General features: G+C 50.8%; 1 protein-coding gene across 2 annotated transcripts in view; it reads right to left on the reverse strand.

Annotated features, from left to right (window-relative positions):
- PRKDC (protein kinase, DNA-activated, catalytic subunit) overlaps nt 1–14,165 on the reverse strand; it is a gene marked incomplete at both ends in the record, with an annotated part of 161,579 nt that overhangs the window by 50,967 nt on the left and 96,447 nt on the right. For both annotated transcript variants that reach the window (XM_079722235.1, XM_079722234.1), the window contains 10 exons: nt 104–235; nt 2,093–2,205; nt 5,468–5,686; nt 6,490–6,679; nt 8,687–8,894; nt 9,897–9,995; nt 10,497–10,670; nt 11,512–11,661; nt 11,766–11,890; nt 13,662–13,773. In XM_079722235.1, coding sequence (XP_079578361.1) covers nt 104–235; nt 2,093–2,205; nt 5,468–5,686; nt 6,490–6,679; nt 8,687–8,894; nt 9,897–9,995; nt 10,497–10,670; nt 11,512–11,661; nt 11,766–11,890; nt 13,662–13,773 — 1,522 coding nt within the window. The remainder of the gene's footprint in view (nt 1–103; nt 236–2,092; nt 2,206–5,467; nt 5,687–6,489; nt 6,680–8,686; nt 8,895–9,896; nt 9,996–10,496; nt 10,671–11,511; nt 11,662–11,765; nt 11,891–13,661; nt 13,774–14,165) is intronic.

The raw sequence follows: 14,165 nt of genomic DNA on the forward strand, positions 1-14,165 counted from the left end.
ACTCGGGACGAGGCCCTTCACTGAGCCCCCGAGTGGGACAGATCAGCACCCCTGCCCTGCACAGAGGCAGCCCTGCGAACACGAGGCAGGTTCCAGCACCGACCTGGGCCACAGCCTGCAAGGGGGTGATCAGGCTGCTGTGCGGAATCTGGATGTCAGGAAGGTCTCCACGACGGTAACTTCTGTACAGGACGACGTGGGCCTCGTGCTTCATTTTTAACTCACTCTTCATCTCCTATGGTCGTTAGCAGCGGAGGAGGATTAGAATTCTCAGTTAAGGCACCAGCGGCGTGTGAGCTACGACACTGTCAGCGCCCACCGCTGACAGAAGAGTGAATCAGGGACTTCCCTGGTGGTCCAGCGGTTAAGACTTTGCCTTCCAATGCAGGGGGTGCGGGTTCGATCCCTGGTCCCACATGCCTCGTGGCCAAAAAACCAAAACAGAAAACAGAAGCAATATTGTAACGAATTCAATAAAGACTTTAAAAATGGTCCTCGGGCTTCCCTGGTGGCGCAGTGGTTGAGAGTCCGCCTGCCGAGGCGGGGGACGCGGGTTCGTGCCCCGGTCCGGGAGGATCCCGCGTGCTGCGGAGCGGCTGGGCCCGTGGGCCATGGCCGCTGGGCCTGCGCGTCCGGAGCCCGTGCTCCGCGGCGGGAGAGGCCACGGCGGTGAGAGGCCCGCGTACCGCAAAAAAAAAAAAAAAAAAAATGGTCCTCATCCAAAAATCTCTTTCAAAAGAAAAAGTGAATCGATGACAATTTCTAACCAAGACAGTTTAGTCACTACGCTTTACCAGTCTGGCAAATGATAAATCCAGAACAAAAACCACTGTCAGATGAGCAGTGAAGATTATTTAAATATTTATTACAAAGAAACCTGAGTTTCTCTGAAATCAGAGAACTTGATTTAAAACTTTTTAAAGCCATAAACGAGAGGCTGTGTTTCCAGTCTATTGCTCTTAGGACAAACCTCGCAACGAGCCCCACCCCGCCGGCCCTGCTCTCCCCACGCGGGGCCCGTGTGGCGCTGCCGGGAACGTACCTCTGCAGCCGCTCCCTCCGCAGGGACCATCTCTGCGGAGCCCCCCACCCCGGCCTCTTTAACAGGCTCCCCAGCGTGCTCATCTCCTGGTTAGTTTCCGGCACTGCCCCCTGCTTTCTGTCTGCTGTACGCACCAGACCACAGCTCTGCCAGCAAGCACTCAGGTGACACGCCCCCAGCACCCGCAGCTGGCGAGCACGCCCAACAGGGAGCGCGGGCCATCCCCGCCCTCTCCCTGAGACCCTCGAGGGTCAGCCCGGTGCCTATGCCCCCAAGCCCGCTCCTGGCTCCCCGGAAGCCCAGGCAGGATTCAGGCTGAACGAGGGGCTCGCAGCTCAAATGCCTCCAGTGGAACGGGGCTGGCAACAGGCTTGAAGTGTTGCATTAGTTGTGCTGGTTGCCACAGTTACAGGGATGAGAGGGAGGCGAAAGCATGTTTTCTTTCCACAGGAGATCCAGGGGACCCGTTCGACCACCCCACGCTCAAACTTGAAAGCTAAGTGGCTGAGGATTTAAGCTGAGTTAGAACAAGACAGGGCTTTCACTCACAATCTGGCCCTGTAACAGCTGGTCATCATCACTGATCCGTATCTCGCACTGGAGCCAGGGCTACACAAACTCTCCTGTCACGTCCACATTTTGAGGAACGTCCAGCCACCGGTTCATGCCACACGTGTGGCTGCAGCGGGCAGCTCAGCCCTGGCCGTTCTCCTCGCCCACCCCCGTGGCACCTCCAGCAGCGTACCCCCTGCTCACAACGGCTTGCTGGTCCCGAGCTGGGTCAGGGCTCCAGCCTCGGCGTCGAGAGGAGCTGAAGCTGGGAGGTGGGACCCCAAGGGGACGGGCGGTCCCGTCTCCACCACGTGGAGAAAGCCCGTCTGTCCAGAGAGAGCAGCCCCTGAGGGGAGGGCGGACCGGAGCAGCTCAGGGGACCCCCGGCGGGCTGCCACCACAGTCAGGCTCTAGACCGACAGGGAGCCTGTGTCCTTGGCACATGTCCTCTGACAGACAACAGCTATTTCTGATCAAATGCTAGAAACAGACACAAACCTTCTCTCGCTTTTGCTCAGCCACACCTTTCCTGGCATAAATCAAACTCAGTTTTTCTCGGTCCTTTAGAAACCGTCTGCGTAATCGCAGTATTTCGGCCCGACTGTCTGGACCTGAAGAACAGAAAACAGGCTGGTTATTCGCGGCAGACTTTGTCCTCCTCCCCAGAATCCCTGACACAAAAGCGAGGCTGTCTCTGAGCTCCATCTTTTACCTCCCCTTAGTTTTGTTCTCAAAACAAAGCCCGCACAGGAAACCGCTGACCACTTCGCGAAGCTGGCGAACAGAAAGTTGTGCCGCCTCGGTGCCGACCGAGAGCCGTGCGGAGAGAACCGGCAGAGGCCAGACAGCACCCGGGGACAGCGGAGGGGGCTCGGGGACGCAAGGCTGGGGCAGAAACCCTGGGGGTCGTGAGGACTGCTGGAACCCAGGGCCGCCCCGGCACCAGGCCTGCAGGCAGGAGGGTGGAGATCTGGCCTCTAGGGGACCAACCAGCACAAAAGGGGGACTTCTGTGCCATGGTGGAGGCCAGTCAGCACACACCCAACATGCAGCTACCACTCCAGACACTGTTTATCGCCCTGGCTGGAACACAGCAAAAATCCGAAAGTCACCAGTCGCTTGAGGAAAGCTTCAAATAGGAAAAACAGAACCAAACTACAGCAAAACAGCATAAAGCTGAAAGCAGGCCGTCTAGGAAAGAAATTCAAAAAATGATCACTTATCAGAAAGAGCAGAGTAGATATTGCAACAGTGGACGGATGGGATGTTCAGAGACCAAAAAGGCTCATGGAAACTAAAAACAGGATGTCATCACTTGAAAGCATAGGTTAGAAGATAAGGCTAAAGACATGTCCCAGAACGGAGAACAAAAAGAGTAAAAATAGGGACTTCCCTGGTGGTCCAGTGGTAAAGAATCCACCTTCCAAGGCAGGGGATGCGGGTTCGATCCCTGGTCGGGGAGCTAAGATCCTACATGCCGGGGGGTGGGCAACTAAGCCCATGTGCCTCAACAAGAGATCCCGCGTGCCTCAACATCCCACGTGCCACAACTAAGACCTAACGCGGCCAAAATTTAAAAATAAATTAAATAAATAAATAAAATATATTTTTTAAAAAGGGTAAAAACAGAAAATTAGAAGGATAATCCATTAGATCTGATAGTCAAACAGAATCCCAAAAAGAGAAAACTGACACTTGGAAATCATCATCAAAATCATCCACGGGAGAGGAGGGAACCCTTTTCCTAATGGAAAAGAACATGAAAAACAACGTATATACATATGTATGCGTAACTGAATCACTTTGCTGTACAGTAGAAATTAACGCAACATTGTAAATCAACTATACTTCAATAAATTTTTTTAAAAATAAATAAAATAAAATGTCTAGAGCAATGAAAAACAAAACAAACAAAAAAAATCACCCAAGCAAAAATATTCCAGAACCGGAAAACAGGAGTTAGCAGCCTGAAAGGGCCTTCCTTAAGCCCAGGAAAATGGACTAAAAAAGACCTGCACCTAAGGACCCTTTTGTGACGTTTCCTAAAACTGGTCTTAAAGAGAAGATCCTAAGAGCATCCGCAGAGTAAAGACCCTGTCCTCACAAAGGACCATGACGAGGCCACACCAGGTTCCTCAGAGCCCAGAGCTCTGTCCCCACAAGCACCAGTGCCTGCAAAGCAGTGACAAGAGCATCACAAGAGCCGCCGCGGTGACCCCTACCCTGGAAGGTCTCCGGGGAGGTGCCCCCCAGAAAGGAGGACCAGACCGAGGAAGGACAGTCCGGGGCTAGCAGCCTGGATGCAGCACTCGGAGGCTCAAGGGAGATTTCACATAGACAACAGCTGTGCAACTCAGAGGAAACTAGGGGACAAATATGTAGAAAGCCAAACATCTAAATAGTCATGTACACAAGAAGCTGCTCCTGTAACTTTGTTTGAAATAATGAGCTAAAAGAAGAAAAAAAAAAGGAAAGGGGAAAAAAAGAAAAGAAAAAAAAAAAAAACCCTAAATGTCCATGAACAGAATATTGACAGTCTCTTGTATATTCATTCTACTGAATCCTATGCAATGATTTAAAATAAACTTGTGCCATGTGTATCAATATGGATAAACGATATTAAACAAAAAATGTGCATGTAGAAAATGGAAACATTTTATAATATTTTATAAAGCATGCAGAGCAATGCCTTACTATCTTTATGAATACAAGTTATGAATAAAAGTACATAAATTATCTGTGGAAATGATCTACACAAAATTCAGGATTGAAGATTACCTCTGGGAAGGTTACAGAGGGGAGTGAAATACAATTTGGGACAGTTTTTGTTTAGGGATTTTTTTTTTAACTGAAATAATTGTGGCAAAAGTTTAATTTGGTAAAGCCTGGCTGTGGGTACAGGGATGTCAAATATATTATTTTTATTTTGTCTATATCTGAAATATTTCATAATTATAAAAATATAAATATGAAAAGAAGTCTGTTCATTTAGAAACCTGAATGGCTGACACCTGGCAAATAAAGTTGGTAGAAGTAAAAAAAGAAACAGAAAAGAGTCATACACTCAATACCCTGTGATAGACCATAACGGAAAAGAATATAAAAAAAGAACATCTCTGTGTGTGTAAGCGAGTCACTGTGCCGTACAGCAGAGACTGGTGCAACACTGTAAATCAACTGCACTTCAATAAAAAAGAAAGAAAATAGCCATTAATGCCCAGGAAAAATCACTGCACAAGAAAGGAAAACAGGCCCACGTGACCCCAGCTCAGGCGTGAACTGCTCAGGCACGTGGGCGAGCCCAGGGCTAGCGCAGGCGCTTCCCACGCGTGGGTGCGGGGTGGGCGAGGGCCGGGGATGCAGAGCCAGAGAGACTGAGACCCAAAGGGAAGGGGCAAGAAAAACGCCGACCGGAGCTGTGGACGCCGCACCACAGACCTGGCTGACAGCAGACGCCGTCGCTTCCCGCGAGTCTGGGGCGGCTGGCCTGTCTGCTGGCTCCTCGCTTGAGCCGAGGCTCCTCCCAGAGACCCGACCCCACCCCACCCCGTCAGCCTCCTTACCTGCCCCCCGCCCCGGCCCCGAGCTGACCGTCTGTGTCTTCACTCCCCGCCACCCAGGCCTGGCCTGACCGCTCTCCACCCCACCTGGACCTTAAGTCTCTGAGGCTCAGCCTCCCCATCCTACCTCCTCTCGTGACCCCTAAACTTCCAGAAAGTCACTAAGCGACGGGGCTGAGCCCACTTTACTCAACCGCTTTCTGGACCCCGAACCGTGCTTCCACAGTGCTGGGCGCCACGCAGGGCCCGGGACGCGGGGACGGCCACAGGTTCGTGGAGGCGCACGTTGCAACACACCTCGGCGACCACCTACCTTTTGCTCCGTTATCCACCTCGTCCCCTGGGAGGCCCAGCCTTTTCTTCCCAAAGTCGGGTCCCACTGACTTCGGGGCTGCCCCGCGCAACCTCTCAGGCCTCTTGTGGGCAAACAGCAAGGACGAGGATGAGGACAAGGACTCGGTGGCGGGGGCCGAGCCGTCCCCCAGCGGGTCGATGCTGCCCCCCGTCAGCCAGTGGGAGGAGCCTCTTCCCCCTGCAAACAGGCGTTGACAGGCGCGTCAGGGCAGCAAGGAGGCCACTCGAGAGCAGGGGCCACCGCCTGGCAGCAGCGACCGAGATGGGAGCCGGCCAGGTCCCCGCAGGAAGACCCGGGCGGCGGGCTCCCGTGTCCTCAACCTGAGGAGTGGGAGACGTGTCACCTGCTCCTAAGAACGATACTTTGTGTCTGCAACAAGGTACTAAGGTCTGTGATTTCTAGCATCAGTGTCATAAAAGTTCCACACTAACTGTCCAAATCACTCCTATTTCTAGAACCAACAGAATGTGAAGAAATCACATGAAGGAAAAAGCACTGAAGAATTTACATAAAACCAGTTGGGGATTTCACTCTACAACTTGTACTTTGCTGATCAAAGGAAACAGCTGACTCATTTGAGAAAGAAAAGTTTAATGAACTACAAACACAGTAGATGAATTTGGTTTAGCTCTGCTTTGCTTCTGAGGTAACAAGGGGTTTAAACGTGATGCACTAAACGAAACCAAGACATACACGTACTAAGACTTTCCCTGCGTGCTCCCATCAGAAATAACCCTTTTCTTCCCTTTCTTCGCTGTGGTGGACACAGGACGCCCATCGGACTCCACGCTTCTAAGCGCCCAGCGTGCCTGCTGGCTGAGCGGCCGTCCCCACCCCCACCCCCAGGACTGTCCCCACGGGACTCCTGCCCCCGCCCACCCCCGAGTCTGCCCTCCAGGAACTCAGACCCCTCCTCCTTCACGTCTTCTGGGGGGGGGCCTGCTGCCCCGACAGCCGGCGCCCCGCGGCAGACGCGTTACCTGCACTCTGTGTGGGTGTGAAGTCGAGCTGCTGCTGGGTGGCCCGGACCTGCCCGGCCCGCGCCCGCCGAGCCGAGAGGGGCCCGTCCTGCGTCTGGGCCTGGAGCGCGCTCTGGGAGGCCTGGGTCTCGAGGAACATCGGGGTGAGGACGGCGCTCCGACAGCGCCAGTCGGGGTCAACAGAATACTCCTGCACACGAGAGTTTCAGGTGAAGCGGTGGCCCTTCTCAGCAACACTCAAATGTTTTATTTAAAATCTAATGGTCCCATCAGCACATACGTACTATAACTTCGTGTGTCTCTGTGAGAAGTAGCTGAAGAACCTTTTCAAACTGAGTTTTAACGGAACAGTTATCTGCCAACTACACAAGCCCATCCGTACCGGGGAGGAAAAAACCCTTTTCTACTCCTCCACATTCTGCATCCAGAGGCTCAGGAAACGCCTCAGCTCCTCTGAGCACCCAGCCCCCACCCGGCGCCCAGACCGCCAGGCGCTGGGGACGCGGGGGCGGCAGGGCGGGCTCTGCTCCAGGAGCTCTGAGTCAACGTGCAAATCGCCACCGGGGCTGCTGGGCCGAAGTGCCAACGGGCATCTACGGGGGTGGCGGGAGGGGAGAGGAGCAGCTCCGTGGAGGCCATGCGGACGAGTGTGCGCCGCGTGCAGGGTGACGCGCAGGCAGGCGTCTCGGGAAGAATGTGCATGGATTCCAAATAAAATCAGGAAGCCAGCACACTGGTCGTCAGGGAAACGCCGACCAAACCACAGCGAGACGTCACCTCGCACCTGTCAGGATGGCTGTCATCAGAAGGGGGCCCTGTGCACTGCTGTTGGGGCTGTAAGCTGGTGCAGCCACTGTGGAAAACAGCGTGGAGGTTCCTCAGGAAACTAAAAATGTAACTACCATACGATCCAGCAATTCCACACCTGAGTATTTATCCAAAGAGAACGAAAACACTAATTTGAAAAGATATTTTCAAGAATCTGCCGGCCAGTGCAGGGAACACGGGTTTGAGCCCTGGTCCAGGAAGATCCCACATGCCGCGGAGCAACTAAGCCCACAAGCCACAGCTACTGAGCCCGTGCACCACAACTACTGAAGCCCGTGGGCCTAGAGCCCATGCTCTGCAACAAGAGAAACCACCACAACGAGAAGCCCGCGCACCACAACGAAGAGTAGCCCCCGCTCACCGCAACTAGAGAAAGCCCACGCGCAGCAACAAAGACCCAACGCAGCAAAAAAAAAAAAAAGGGCTTCCCTGGTGGCGCAGTGGTTGAGAGTCCGCCTGCTGATGCAGGGGACACGGGTTTGTGCCCGTCTGGGAGGATCCCATCATGCCGTGGAGCGGCTAGACCCGTGAGCCATGGCCGCTGAGCCTGCGCGTCCGGAGCCTGTGCTCCGCAACGGGAGAGGCCACAACAGTGAGAGGCCTGCGTACCGCAAAAAAAAAAAAAAAAAAAAAAAAAAAAAGATATATGCACCCTAATGTTCATAGCAGCACTATTTTCAATAGCCTAGACATAGGAACAACCTAAGGGTCCATCAACAGATGAATGGATAAAGATGTGGTGTACATACACACACGCACACACACGCACACACACACACACACACAATGGAATACTGCTCAGCCCTGAAAAACAATGACATCCTGCCATTTGCCACCAACATGGATGGACCTTGAAGGCTACATGAAATAAGTCAGAGAGAAAGACAAATACTGTATGGTCTTATTCATATGTAGAATCTGGAACAAAAAGCAAACCATGCTTATAGAAACAGAGAACAGACTGGTGGTGGCAAGGGGTAGGGGGTGGGAGAAATGGGTAAAGGAGGTCAAAAGATACAAACCTGCAGTTATAAAAGAAGGAAGTCCTGGGGTGCAATGTACACATGGTGACTACTGTTAACAACACTGTGCTGCATATCTGAAAGCTGCTGAGAGTAGAGCTTGCAAGTTCTCATCACAGGAAGAAAATGTGTAACTGGGAGGTGACGGATGTCAACTGGATTTATTGTGGTGATGACTTTGTAATACATACAAATACTGAATCATTACCTCGTACACCTGAAACTAATCCAATGCTATACATCATTTATACCTCAATTAAAGAAAAAAGAAAGGCGTTTAACACTAGTGGACAATGTCTGCTGAGCAACAGGCAGGGAAAGCTCAGATCACAGGGGAGAGAGCTCACCTGAAACTCACACTCTGACAGAGGGTGCTCAAACACGGGACTGCGGAAGTCGGGGCTCATGCTGGTCATTTCAAGCAGAAAATCTGTTGCTAAACTTAAGAAGTGCACTTCTATCTTAGGAGAATATAAGGAATTTAGGGCCAGCAAGCGGTCCAAGGTGTTTGACGGCAACCTAGTTTCGTGGCTCCAGAAGTTCCGAATCATTAATCTGAAGGGCAGAGAGGAAAGAAGAGAAGGAGGCCTGTACGTGTGCCCAGCAGGGAAGGCATCTCCTCCCCCGCCCAGAGCTCAACGCAGGGCAACCATACGCAAAACTGTGTCAACAGGGTAAGCTGACTTACAAACAATGTATGTGCTGAAGGGGAGAAATATTCCAAAATGTTAGCATTATTTAGCCAAGAGGTGAGAAACTAGGTGATGTTATTCTCATCTCTCTTACCTGGGAAGTTCTCAAAGATGAGAATACAACATTAGATATTGTGAAACGGAGAAAACACTGAAAGAGATTACATACATAGTCCTTCACTGCCTGGCTAATAAGACAGTTCACTCCAAAAGTTAGTGCCATAGAATATTCAAAACATAATATGAATATAAAATATTCAAACTATTCTGGTTAAAAACCAGATTAGGCTTTATAATTTGTGAAGGTTTAAGAAATCCAAATAAAATTTTTAGAAGCTTAATGAATTAAAAATTCCAGCACAGTTAAAAGCTAGTTGATATACAGAATCATATGAAAAAGTCTACACTGCTCCTTATGCAATGTAATGTAATTAGCCCTCAGGGAGAACAACTGTCCTTCTCTGTCCGTGTGATTACACTGTAGCATCCTCCAATTTCTAAGGTTTCAAACATGTCATCCCATACTGATACGCAGAGATCTCACTCTGGGTTAAACGGGAAACAATAACCCACTTTTTATTACAGATTTCTCATCTTGAAATGCTGTACGTCACGGCACAGCAGAGAGAGTGTGAACCCACGCCACTTTTTCAAGGCTTTTATGTTAAAGTAACGTGTCAGGACTTTTAGGTCTTAAATGTGATTTGAAATACATTTTTATTACACATTATGGAAGCAAGAGGCAGAGAAAACGCTGATACTGCAAATGTGCTTCCAACACCCCCTGAAAGACCCCACACTGGCCAAGAAAGAGACCCCCTGAGTGTGCCCGCCCAGCCCAGCTGCTGCAGGAGGGGGCACATACTGAAGGCCAGGATTCTCGTCGGTCAATCCTTGGATCAACACGTCTTTCGCCAACTTGAATACTTCCTGGGAGTCATCATCTGCCTGACTCTCTGGATCCCTGAGAAAAGTACAAAATGACAAATCCATTAATGCTCCTTCTGTTGCTTTTGTTCAACCCCAAGAGCACTGTCCAGAATTGAAGTAACAAAACCTGCCTCTTCCCGCGAACTTCCACCCACCCTCCGGCGCCTGCACCCTGACGCGGGCCCTTGGTGCGGCTGGGGGAACAGGGCCGCAGAGGCCCCACGAGGAGTGGCGTGGTCACAGCCCCGAAGGAGGAAACATCCCAGCAGCCCCTTTCCTTAATCTTGTCAGACTGTAAAGGGATAACTATGGAAACAAGTTACACTTTCAGCTCAACCCATAATACCACGCTCTGAATATTTCCCACAGGTAACACAAAATCAATTAAGGATATATTTCAATACGCTAAACTTGTTTCACTCATTAATGACATATTTTTAAAAGCTTTATCGTTCATCTTAATCGTTCCAGACTGCTGAAGGCCCCCAAACGGTCCCCCGAAGACAGCGCCGTCAACTGTCAGAGCGGAGCTCACCGGTAGTTGTCGTAAACCCACATGAGGATGCTGTACATCTGCTCCCGGCACAGAGCGGAGGGGTGAGACAGGAACTCCGCCACAGGGCTCAGGAGTCCCCGGAGCTCCACGGGCTTCAATCTTGCCATCAGCTTGTAAATTATGTCCAAACACACTTTCTGTCTCTCGTCGTCTCTACAGTAAGAGGGATTTTTAAAAACACACAAATTCGACAGTTGCTATTACTAGACTTTCAGATATGACAGGTAACTTTTTCTTTTTTGTGCTGTTATTTCAAAATATGATATTATAGGTAATACTACACTTACATAAAAATTACATTCTTGAAAATAATTATTGCAAGCTAGATTATTAAAAGTAAATTAACAACGTGGTATCTTGCCTGGATCCTAGAATAGAAAAAGGACGTCAGTGAGGAAACTGCTGAATCCAAATAAAGTCCAGTCTTGTTAACAGAAATGTACTAATGTTAACTTCTTGGTTTTGACAAATTCACTGTGATTATGTAAGACGGGGAACCTGGGTGAAAGGTGTGTGGGAATCCTACGTACTATCTTTTACCTTTTCTGTAAAAATAAAATTACTCCAAAATAAAAAGTTCATTTTTAAAAACCCGGCAATGTCAAACAAACTAAGCTTAACAGAAAGGATGTTACGACTTTAAAAAATGATTTCAAGTGCTAGTCAGGCACTGGCATGTCAAGCAGGGGGTTAAGTGCAGCCTGGGTCCTGACAGGGGGCACACCTGCTTCCTCGTGTGTCTTCCTCCTTAAATAAGCGCCAGCTGAATGCTCTATACACAGCAGATACTTAGTAAGCACTGAATGGAGAAAATCAGGACACAAGGACACAGTTCGTCACTATGTAAAAACGTGCACACAGGCAAGACGAGAAAAGACGCAGACGCAGAGGGAACACACACTCACTTCGCGACAACCTACAAGCGCCGTGAGTGGAGGGCAACAGCTGAGCAAAGGGACGTTTACGAGCCAGCTGCATCCGAGGACGCACTCACCTGTGCCTCATGAGCTGCGCAAAACCCCTGCTCTCTAACTCCAGGTACAGGTCCGCCGTCTCGTCTGCACGACACAGCACCACCTCCAGGCAGAGCGTCTTCATCACGCCGTGGGCCCGTGGCAGCAGGAGAAGCACGGAGCTCATGAACCTGGGCAGCGGGCAAGGCCGGTGAGCAGAGGTGGCGCTGACCCCCACCACCGCCCCCCATTCCCCCCGCCAAGGCAGGAGCAGGGAGGCGGCGCTGACCCCCACCTGTCGGCAAGAGGAGGGAAGTTCTTGGCGGCTCTGTTCAAGCACACGATAAATTTGTCCTCTGCCGTGTGCTGATGCTGCTTCAACTGCTTTACCACCAGTTCACACACAGGCTCCTCCAGCGTCTGAAAGATTAAGCTTTGTCTCAAATACACACCAGGTGGGAACTTCGGTTAAGTACAGCGTCACAAAGTGGAGGCCCCGGGGGGCTCTGAGCACTGGGCACCTCCAGAGGCTCGGGGGCTGTGGCCACATGCCAGGCATCAGAACGATCAAGATTATACTTCCTTCTGACACCAGAACGCTGCCAGTAAGTCATTTGAGAAGCTGAATGAAAACCAGTGACTCAGCGGTGCTTAGTGTTCACGCCTCTGGTCAAACCAGCGCCCTGCCCATCTCCCTGCACCTGCCTTCCCCCGCCACAGGTCCCCGGCTCCCCCAGAGCCTGTGCCCACCAGGGAGCAAGTGCCCAGCCACAGAACACGGGGCCCTGACGGCACGGAACAACGAGGGAGCACAAGGGGTGCTTGGGACTGGAGCCCACGGTCCAGGGGCCAGGCTGGTCAGTGGTCAGAACACGAGTGACCCCTACTTCTGTGTTCCATTCTGCTTTCCAAACTTCTACACTAAATCAATGCCATTTTATATTCAGAAAAGAACTATGTAAAACAAGAGGGTTTATCATTCCCATTAAGTTGAAATTTTAGTCATGAGAGATTAAGCCTGGGCTCTGCCGTAACGTGCTCCACCCATGGTGAAAATTAGGCATATTACGTAAATTGAAACCCACCATTAAAGGACATTAGAATCCTATCGTTACAAGATTGTGAATTTGAATACGTTTTTATTTTACAAAAATAGCTAGTAGTCCCGAAAATAAATTATAAGTGAAGTTTGATTTTATTGGTGGGGGGCATTCTATTTCCTTTTAGCTTAATTTAATTTTGCTAAATGTTCTAAATCCAAATAAATGCCTTACTGGTGAAATGGCCAGGGGTCCAATATACTGTGGGCGGCCTTGGTGCCCTCAGGACCCCCTGGCTTCTCCCAAGCCGCTCCTCGCCCTGGCTCCTTGCAGGAGGGGAGGGGACTGGAGACAGGAATCTGGGGATCACGAGCACAGGCAGTTCTCAAGCCGTGAGGCTGGGCGAGAAGACACGGCAGCGAAGGAGAGGGCAGAGAGAGTCCTGCAAGCAGTGACAAAGGGTCGAGGACTGGTCCAGCGTGCCATACTGGGCAGGCTGCAACCCGGCGTCTTGTCACCGTGGGGGACCAGCTCTGCAGGCCCCAGCACACTAAGCCACGGGGGACAGCCACAAGGCAGTAAGTTACAGCCTGCCATTCCCATACACAGCCCACACGGTTCTACGCACGTCTTAATGATAACTTATGGAGAATGTGTGCCGTGCTTAGAGACGCAACCAGGCCCTTCTCACAGCCGTGCAGAGTGGGCAGGGCAGAGATGGAGAGCCCTTCCCTGAGAAGCCCTCTCCTACCCAACAGCTACATTACGTCCAGAAGTACAAGGGGAGGGCTCTACCCGTTTACTTCGCCCGAACCACAGCAAGGCTCTACCAGGGCAGCTTCTCCAAAAGGGACTCCTGAGGCCAAGTTCAGAGGAGTGAAGGCTGCTTACATACTCATATCCTGATTTTTACAATAGAAAGAAAGTTACCACCTTTACATGCTTTGCCAAGTTTCCAAGAGTCCGAAATAAAAAAAAAATCACGTCTTTTTAAAAAACTGAGCACTGTATATAGTAGGAAAGAGAGTAAAATAGTAATAAATCCAGAATGCCCACTTTGGTTTCCTAGCGTAGTGGCTACAAGTATCAAGGGCCATGTCAAGTCAAAACTAAAAAAGAAGTGTTTATGTAAAAGTGCACAGCACACTCACCTTTTCTCTCCCGGTAAGGTATCGAAGGATAAGTCCCAGAACTTCTGCTGCTGCCGCATACACCTCTTTATATTTGACAAAGGACATGTTACTGACCAAAGGCTGGAAGTATCTACGACAAATGTAGAAAGTAAATAAGCATAAAACCACCCATCCCGTTTTCTGACAGAAGCGTATCACGACTTTACTCCCCATGCCCAGAGATGAATGGCACCTGGACAGGGCCCAGACCACCTGTGCAGCTCCAGGTGCAGACGCGCAAAAGCTCTGACACGGCCGTGGAGGCTTGGCCTGCAGGGCCTGCAGTGAAATCAGCTGCGACCTGAGATCTGACCCCGTTAGAGGCGTCTATACCACAGGAGAAGGACATGCAGAGACTCGGGGGTGGGGGGGATGCTCCCCAGACTCATGACAGCAGGACGTGAACTCAGAGAAGTCTCTTGTCCAAAAGTTAACCACTTCCCGTTGACCCTGTGTTGGGCCGCACGTCCATCCGTGACACCA

Source organism: Hyperoodon ampullatus (assembly GCF_949752795.1).
Source record: "Hyperoodon ampullatus genome assembly, chromosome: 17".
NCBI classification, from domain to species: Eukaryota; Metazoa; Chordata; class Mammalia; order Artiodactyla; family Ziphiidae; genus Hyperoodon; species Hyperoodon ampullatus.